The sequence below is a fragment of the Cebus imitator genome, unplaced genomic scaffold (genome assembly GCF_001604975.1).
Source record: "Cebus imitator isolate Cc_AM_T3 unplaced genomic scaffold, Cebus_imitator-1.0 Scaffold504, whole genome shotgun sequence".
NCBI classification, from domain to species: Eukaryota; Metazoa; Chordata; class Mammalia; order Primates; family Cebidae; genus Cebus; species Cebus imitator.
This window is the reverse complement of record NW_016107819.1, coordinates 273,894-283,217: the sequence shown is the minus strand read 5'-3', so window position 1 is coordinate 283,217 and position 9,324 is coordinate 273,894. Positions and strand designations below refer to the sequence as shown.

At 43.1% G+C, this 9,324-nt stretch overlaps 1 protein-coding gene across 1 annotated transcript; it reads left to right on the top strand.

Moving 5' to 3' along the window:
- The first annotated feature begins 4,192 nt into the window (after nt 1–4,192).
- LOC108292755 (melanoma-associated antigen C2-like) lies at nt 4,193–6,920 on the top strand. Its single transcript, XM_017513821.2, has 3 exons — nt 4,193–4,406; nt 5,573–5,649; nt 5,727–6,920. Exons 1-3 carry the CDS (start codon nt 4,193–4,195, stop codon nt 6,918–6,920), a joined length of 1,485 nt encoding a protein of 494 aa, XP_017369310.2.
- The last annotated feature ends 2,404 nt before the right edge of the window (nt 6,921–9,324 follow it).

Genomic DNA, 9,324 nt, shown 5'->3' with positions numbered 1-9,324 from the left:
GCACCATAATGGCTTATACAAGACATTACAATTGCCAATCTTCTTCTTGTCTAACTTGTCTTCCTAGTTGGCTCATTTGCAGTTAGACAGAAGCCAGTGTATCATTCCAATGCTATCATTTATTTTCAGCAGTAAACATCTGTTATGATTTAAAGCTACAAGTTGAAAGCAGCTTGGATACCTGAGTGACATGAGAGCCAAGACTCACTGTGTATTAGTTTACTATGCCCTAACAACATACCACAGACTGGGTGACTTAAACGATACCCATGTATTTTCTTACATTTCTGGAGGCTACAAATCGAAGAACAAGATTTTTGCCAGTTAATTTCTTCTGTGGCATCTCCCTGACTTGCAAATGGCCACCTTCTCACTCAATTTTTATATGGTTGTCCCTTGGTTTGTGTGTCTGTATCCTAATCTCCTCTTCTTATGAGGACATCCACCAGTAATATTGAATACGACCCTAATAATAAGACCCAATTTTAACTTAATTACCTCTTCAAAGTTTCTATCTCCAAATACAGTGACATTCTGAGGTACTGAGGGTTAAGACTTGAATATATGCATTTAGAGAGAGAGATAGAATTAAGCCCATAACACCCTATTTTAGCCAACTAAAATAGGAATTCAAATGTGTTAAGCCATGTAAATTTCAGGAAATTTTTCCATTCCATCAGCTTACTATTACTTTATCTGACTACTACACTGCTACTCTTTCTTTTATTAGGCTTACTTTAATGCTTTTCTCACAAATAAATACTGCATATGTTATTGCTGCAAAAAAATTCTAAAAATACACAGAAATCACATTTTTCCCCTTTGCAAAGTTCCTCCAAAATTCAGCCTCTTACTCAGAAGTTTTCCCAATTAACTATGTGGTGTGTAAATTTTAGAAACTGATTTCAAGATTTTAAAGACAGATGTGGTAATCTATATACACATATATTACATATATATTTATACATGCTTATAAAGATAACTATACGTGGGTAATGATATACATATAGATATGTCAGTTGCCTTTGTACTACCATAGGTTAAATTCTCTTTAAATTAAAATGTGGCATTATTTGGAGATAGGATTATTTCAGAGGCAATCAAGTTAAAATGAGGTTATGAATGCAGGCCCTAAACATCATGGGAGTCATTATTAAAAAGGGAAATTTGGACACAGAGATATGAGTAGAGGGATGACAATGTGAGCATGCATGGATTGAAGATGGCCATCTACAAGGCAAGGAGAGAGGCCAGGAAAACATCCTTCCCTCACAGCCCTCAGAAGGAACCAACCTTCCAAATGCCTTGCTCTTTGGCTACCAGACTCCAAAATTATGAGACAGTAACTATCTGCTGTTTATGTAATCCAGGTTGAGGTACTTTGCTATGGTGGGCATAACAAACCAGTATATTCACTTATTAAAATGGATCCAGAATCTTTGCCTTATAGCACATATATATCAATCTTAGATTTGGACTACTCTCTAGAATTCCAATTTATTTCTTACATTAACGCATTGAACAAATCTCCACCTCATGATCACGTGTGTTTCTCTTTGGTGGCTATAATTAATACAATCAGCATATTTAAGCAGAAATTCTGGGATAAATGCATATAATAACTTATAAGGAATGCATATTAATGTGGAAACTGAGTCAGTGTGAACAGGGTATGAATATTTTATACTTTTTCTAATGTTGAGGGCTTTTTCCTAAAATGTTTCACTAATTTCCTCACACATTTGTCCATGGAGAAATGATTCATTTATTCGCAAGCATTTTATCACAATTTTAAATGTTGTTCAAACTTACAGAGGCAAACACCAGGTGACCTTGGATTTGATGAAGAACTTTTCAGATGAAACACTAAAAATATCAGCAATCTAAGAAAAAAGAGAAAAATTGGACTCTAATAAAATTAGAAACTTCCACTGTGAAAAGATAATGCTAAGATGATGAAAAGACAAGCAAGAGACAGGGGTAAATGTTCTGTGAAACACATATCTGATAAAAGATGTATTTTAATGTGCACAAAACTCTGAAAATCAAACCATAAGAAAACAGAAATCCAATTTAAAGTGGGCAAATAAATCTGAGCATGTATAAGAAAATAAGGAAAATAAGCATGTGTAAGAAAACTGTTCTATGTCATATGGCATTAAGAGAATTGCAAATCAAAGCACCTAGGAGATAGCACTCTCCACCTAGGAGAATGGCTGATATCCCAAACACTGAAACATTAAATGTCGATACATATGTTGAGCAACAGGAACTTTCAGTCGCTGTTAGTGGGATAGACCTGGAGGAATCGTGAAAGCCTATTGCTAAGTGAAAGAATGAAATCTAAAACAGCTACATAATGTATGATTTCAATCATACCATATTCTGGAACAGGCAACTATGAATACACTAGAAACAGTGCTTTCCAGGTGCTGAAGGTTGAGGTTGGAGTAAAGGGGATTGATAATTAGGTGGAACACACAAGAGATCCAAGACGGCAAAAAAATTCTGTGTGATACTATAATGATGAATACTTGCCATTAAACACTTAGCAAAATCTATAGTATCCTCAGCATTAAGAGTAAGTTGTGACATAAACAATTGACTTAATAATGAGATATCAATACAGGCCCATCAGTTGTAGCGTACATGTCATAATAACACAAAATGTAAATAAAAAGAGATACTTTGTGTATGTGCGCAAGGAGCAGGTTAGAGCTGGTGGTGTAGATATGTAGGAACTCTAAATTTGATGAAGTTTTTTCTTTGCATTTTTGGATTAGCAATGCTCTAAAAATGAAGTTTATTCATTTATAAAAAGATGCAAATGATTTGAATAGACACTTTACCAAAGAGGATATACCAATCTGAAAACAAAAGCATATAAAAAGATGAACAATGTCATATGTCGTTAGGAAGATACAAACAAAAACCAGAGAAGATTCCAATACAGGCTTATTAGAAGGGCTAAAATCTGAAGACCTAAAATACTAAATGTAACTGAGGATATGGAATAACACATATTCTCATTCCTTGTTAGCGGTGATAAGAAATAGTAGAAGTATACTTTTAAGTGAGTATTTTCTGAACCTACTCATATGACAAATTGGAAAAGTTAAAACTGTAGGAACTGAAAACAGAATGGAGTTTATAGGAGCTTTGTAGAAGTGCAGTGATTGATGTCAAACAGGATGCACAGGAAATTTTTAGGCAGATAGAACTGGTCAGTATGATACTTGGTTTGGTTGGTAGATACGGGACTCCATGCATTTTCTAAAATACGTATAACTTCACATGCTATTTAAATCTGATGTGTGTATTTAAGAGTTTAATCTTGTATTAGTTTTTAAAAGGATCACAGGCTGCTGAAAACACAATGAGTTTTTCAGGGATTAGGATAGGAAAAGAAACAATAATAAAGAAGTTTTTAACATAGGCTAGGCGAGAGATGATACTAACTTCACACCCAGCAGTAAAGTGGAAAAATTTGAAATGGATTTTTAACGGTTGAAAGAAAACATGTTGCCATCTGGTCAGGAAAGGGAGGGAGTGGAGGCCCCATAAGAAGTAATAGAGGATGACTGAGGAGAGTTTATACCCCATTTCAGATAGAGGCAGTGGAGACCTGCCTGTGGATGGATGTGTTTCTACCTCTCTTGCACCTCGCAGGTCTCAGGGATGGGAGGGGCTTATTTGGAGGTGAAAGACTCCGACCCACAGAGGCAGTGAGTCCAGGCAGTTTCAGGAGTCCAGGCACAGCCCCTCAGGAAGGCTGGAAGGGAACGCCAATGGCTGTCAGTGTCCTTCCCCTGTCCCTGTGCCTGCTGCCAGCTCTGGAGGACCCCATCAGGGTCCCCAGATGTACAACTTTCTGACTTCCATTTTGGGAGTCAGCAAAAAGGAGAAGTTTTCTCGGAGGAGGGCAGTTTCAGTTAAGCAGAGGGAGGAGCCCCAGGGCTGGCCAACAAACAAGGGAACTCTGTGGAAGGACGGTAACCCACTACCGTGTAGGGGAGGCCCAGGCTGCATCCAGACACTCCTTGCTGTCAGCCCTGGAAAAGGGGAGTGGGGGAGTCAAGTACAGTGGAAGTGGGAGGGAAGAGGTCGGTAAGGCTTAGGGAGTCAGCAGGAAGGCTTGGAGCATATCTGGGAGCCGGGAAGGAGGGATGAAAAAGAGGCGGAGAGGTGGGGGATGAAAACGAGGCTGAGAAGTGGTGGGGGCGGGTGGTTCCTCCGCAGAGACGAGGCCCCGCCCCACGCTGCCCCTGCCGTCAGCCCTGGTCAACCCCCGCAGGGTTCCCGGATGTGCTTTCCCGACCTCCATCTTGGAAGTCTTGGAAGGCGTTTTGTGAGGAGGCTCGCCTTAGGTCAGCTGAGGGAAGTCTTAGACCCAACCAGTTCTCAAGGTAAGGGCCCTGAGGGAGAACTGAGGGACCTCCCACCACAAAGAGCAAAAGCCCTGGCCTGCCCTGCCCCTGCTGTGGGACTTGTAGGTCACAGAGAGGGCTGACGGACGTGTCCTCCTGACAGGAATACGGCAACCGTGGGCTGAGGGACGGGTCCTCCTGACGGGAATAGGGCAACCAAGGGCTGAGGGGTGAGTCCTCCTGACAGGAGTACGGCAACCGAGAGCTGAGGGACGTGTCTTCCTGACAGGAATAGGGCCGCCGAGGGCTGAGGGACCCGTCCCCACCACAGAAGTAGAGAGGAGGTGCCGGCCCTGTAGGGAATAAATAGGGAGACTTTGAGGAGGATTGAGGGAACCCCCACCTCAGGACATATTCCCAGAGATCCCCACCCTGCTCCTCATATTAGCCATCATAGAGCTCCTGAGTCGGCTCAGGCTGAGCCGCAGCCCCCTCATTTCTGAGTGAGGGGTGTAGGGGAGGGGGAGGCCTTGGTCTGAGGGTCCCACGGCAAGTCAGCAGAGGCAGCTGCCTCCGGTTGGCAGAGGGAAGATTCCCAGTCCCTGCTGGGGATAAGAGTGAGGACTGAGGTGTCACATGTGCTTCAGAGCAGATGTGAGGCTGCCCCGACTGCCCCCGTGGTAGAGTATGGGACGTGGCTGCCACCTCCCTACCTCCCTCTGCTCTCAGAGATGTGGAGGTTGCGCTGAGGTTTTGCCTCAGGCCAGCAGAATGGTAGGGACATGGCTCGATCTGAGAAAACGTGACAATGCTAATTAAATTAAATTTTGAGGGGGGGTCATGCAGCCCAGAACTGTGGGGCTCTGGATGTCTGGCCAGCTCCAGCTGTCAGCCCTGGCAGGTCCAAGGCTCTGCTTGCAGTCTTAGCCGGAGGGGCTTCCTTACTTCCTCTTGCAGGTGCCCCAGGAACCAGGTGATGACAAACTGAGTCTAAGTTGCACTTCCTAAAGTCAGTACAGCACAGGAGGCCCAGGCAGTGCCAGGAGTCAAGGTGAGTGCACACCCTAACGGTGTACCAAGTGTCCTACCCCCACAAACAGAGCTGACCCAGCAGCACCCAGCCCTAACCACCTACTGCCATTCCTGGTGCCCCAGGCTCTGCCTGCCAACTGTGACCTGAGGTGCTTTCTCACATCTTCCTGTAGGTTACCAGGGGACAAACCTCCTAGGAAGACAGGCAACCTGTGAGGCCCTAGAGCACCATCTTAAGAGAAGGAGAGCTGTAAGTTGGCCTTTGTCAGAGCCATCATGGGTGCGTTTCTCAGCTGAGGCCACTCATACTGTCACTCTCTTCCACAGGTCTATTGGATCCCATCATTCATATTCCTGTTGATACGTTTATCTGCTGCTCCTGAAGAAGTTGTTATGCCACTCTTTCCAAGCAGGGCATCCCCCAACTCTGAGGAAGACTCCGAGAACCCAGTTGTGATAGAAGAGTGGATAGATGCACACGATCCCACAAATGACGACGCCTCCTCCATTTCCTCTTCCACTTTCTACTTATTATGTTCCTCCTCTTCTTCCTCCTCATCCTCTCCTCTGATTCTTGGTGGTCCTGAGGAGGAAGAAGTGTCATCTCTTGGGATGTCAAGTCTTCCCCCAAGCACTCCCAATAGTCCTCCACAGGGTCCTTCACAGTGTCCTCCCCAGAATCCTCTGGGCTCCTGCTCCTCCTTTATTTCAGGGATCCCATTCAATGAAGAGTTCAGCAGCCAAAAAGAGGAAGATACAAGTACCTTTCAGGGCCTGCTAGACAGTGAGCCTTTGTTCACACGTCAACTAGATGAAAAGGTGGCTGAGTTAGTGCAGTTCCTCCTCCTCAAATATGAAGCAAGGGAGCCTATAACAGAGGCAGAGATGCTGATGATTGCAGTTAAGTACAAAAACTACATTCCTATGATATTCGAGAAAGCCCGTGAGTTCATGGAGCTTCTTTTTGGCCTTGCCCTGACAGAAGTGGATCCTGACCAATTCTATGCATTTGCAAACACAGGAGACCCAACCGACATGGGTAGTGATGACCAGGGCACACCCAAGAACAGCCTCCTGATTCTTATTCTGAGTATAATCTTCATAAAGGGTGGCTGTGCCTCCGAGGAGGCCATCTGGGAAGTGCTGAATGCAATAGGGGTGTATGCTGGGAGGGAGCACTTCGTCTATGGGGAGCCTGGGGAGCTCCTTGTTAAAGTTTGGGTGGAGGAACAATACCTGAAATATCGGGAGGTGCCCAACAGTTCTCCTCCACTTTATGACATCCTATGGGGTCCGAGAGCCCATTCAGAAAGCATAAAGTGGAAAGTACTAGAGTTTTTGTCCAAGCTGAACAACACTGTCCCTATTACCTTCCCATCTTGGTATAAGGATGCTTTGAAAGATGCGGAAGTGAGCGCCCAGGCCATAATTTCCACTACAGATGATGCCACTGACGTGGCCAGTGGCAGCTTCAGTTTCATGTCCAGCAACTTTTCCCATCCTGAGGGAAGTCTAGAGTAGTTTCTTCCTTTTGTGTTTGAAGAAGGCATTGAGGTTCTTCATAGTAGAGGGCCCGGGTGGGGCTGGAGAGAAAACAGTGTTCTCTGCATTTCTGTTTCATGTGGGTGGTCTACAGATTTACCTATTTTTCTTTTGGTTATTTTCAAATGATTTTCCTTTTAATAGCAGGTTTAGTTTCAGAATCTTAGTTTATGAATATTACTCATACCCGTATTGCTGTTTCTCTGACTTAAAAGTAAGTTTTATATTTTGTTAAAAAATTGGGAAAACCTTCTCTCTTATTTTGTGATCTGTAATAGGTTAGTGTGGTATTGTAATAAGAATTTTCTTTAAAATGTGAAAGTACTCAGCAGTTAAACAGTGGAACATAATAAGGAATGGCTAATATTTGCATCTCATCCTAGCCTTTATTCTCTTGGTCTTAAAAATCAAATACAGATAACTTGCTTAGCTTGGCATATTCAAGAAAGTAGCAGAAATTAAATATGAATACAAGAAAGCCTCACTGATTCCTTTATTTGCTGAACATTATTTAAGCATACACTTTTGGAAGGCACTCTTCATAGTGGAGGTATTGTGAAAAGCATAACTTATCCCTACCCATAAAACAGGAGATTCTTGGAGCAGAAGCCATATCAAGAAGGTGGCAAGATGTTCTCTACAATTTAAAGAACAACTTTAAAAATGACTGGGGATGTGAGGCTCCAATGTGAGCCTTTGAGTATAGAGACCCCGAGCTAAGGCAGCTTGGGGCTTTGGAAAGCTGCAATTGCTTCTGTGGGAGTTGATTGTTACGAAGCTGGGTGTTGTCAGCAACCAGACTCTCAGAAGGTGAGAGGAAAAACCTGGAATGGAAAACTGCTCTGAGCAGTTGCTTCTGGATAGAGGATAAGGCAGAGAGGAGTCTTCACTTGGGAAACTAATGGAAGGTATGCTGTGGCTTTTATACTGGTGAGCTTGAACACAGTGCCAAACTAGGTGATTGATACCCATCATCTGCAAGTGTTTGAGAATGATACTTGCAGAAATAGAATGATAATCCCTTGAAGTGCTTCCCAGAACCCTCTAGGCTGGCACTCATTTCCCTTACTTAGGAGAGCCAGAGTCCACTTCATGGAAAGGACATTTGATTAGGTTATTTTGAGTGTAAATTGACCAACTCTAAGCAAGGGCTAGGTTTTTAGTAGAGGACAATAGTAGTGGTTTGGATGGGCGAGCAATGCAGAAGGTGAAAAGGAGTTGGTCTTTGACTCAAATTCCAGGATAATTGAGTTGCATTCCACTTGGGTAATTCTCCCCTCACCCAAATTATACAATGTATTATTTCAGAAAGAAAAATGTACTAAGTTTTATTTATGAAGCTGAATTTTTGGTTAAGTTGGAACTCTGACATATTCAACTACATATGCTGACATATTTTGGATAACAAAAACAGCTGAATTTTCACAAAAGACAGTGGTGGCTTTTGGGGATGTAATCATATTGATAACAACTGCCGTTTGTTACATTTCCAATATATGCCAGGCATTGTGCCACGTCTTTTACTCATATTACATACATTCCCACATTCTATAAGGCAGGGCTTATGAAACCACTTTTACAGATGAAGAACCTGAGGCTCATAGTGCTGCATAAATTCTGCAAGATCACATGAGTAGAAAGTGACAGGGCTGGGACTGGAGCCTTGCTCTAAATTCATCTAGATGCATACTGTCCCCTCTCTTCTCAGCCTGAGGTAGGCTCATATCTCTTGTTAAATTCCCCAACATCACATTAGTAGAATGTGACTCAGACTTGAGCCCTGGCCTCAATTTTACCTAGACCTACACTGTCCCCAGTTCTCCCAGCCTGAGGACAACCTTTAAGTCACTTATCTTCATGCTGCTTAATGTCTCTCACGTGGCATAAAGATGAACCCTGTAGCCAAAGTTTTAAGTTAGGTCTAAAGAATGAAGGTAACAATGAGAACAAAATATAATTCAGGGATCATTATTGGCTTTCTTTACCTAAAGTCCTCCTGTTCTAAGCCCAAGGTTTTTTAAGCGCTGACTCTGTTCAGGTGTTGGCAGTTTTGTCCAGCCCCATCACTTTTCTACATTACAGCACTGTCTTTTGATCTTCCCTGTATGTTCTCTTGTGCAACTCCGGAACATGTCCAGTAGACTAGCTTGTCACTAGTGTCTCTACCTCTGAATGCTGTGCCTGGTCCCAATGTAAAATCCTTGAATTACCTGTCCTTCCCTTGATGTAGACCATTCTTACTCCGTGCAGAAGTTCCTTGACTCATCCATCTCTCACCCTGGCTCCTCTGTGATAACAGCCCTTCAGTGCGACTATTCAGTTTAGATAGTGACATTTCAATACCTACCCTGATTATCTTCAACACACTCTCAACATATTTCCA

What these genes read in the sequence shown, in the direction of transcription:
- LOC108292755 (XM_017513821.2), top strand. Translation starts at nt 4,193, where the DNA reads ATGAAAACGAGGCTGAGAAGTGGTGGGGGCGGGTGGTTCCTCCGCAGA. An exon ending in AGACCCAACCAGTTCTCAAG is followed by an intron (nt 4,407 to 5,572) that starts GTAAGGGCCCTG and finishes ATCTTCCTGTAG; the next exon opens with GTTACCAGGGGACAAACCTC. An exon ending in ATCTTAAGAGAAGGAGAGCT is followed by an intron (nt 5,650 to 5,726) that starts GTAAGTTGGCCT and finishes TCTCTTCCACAG; the next exon opens with GTCTATTGGATCCCATCATT.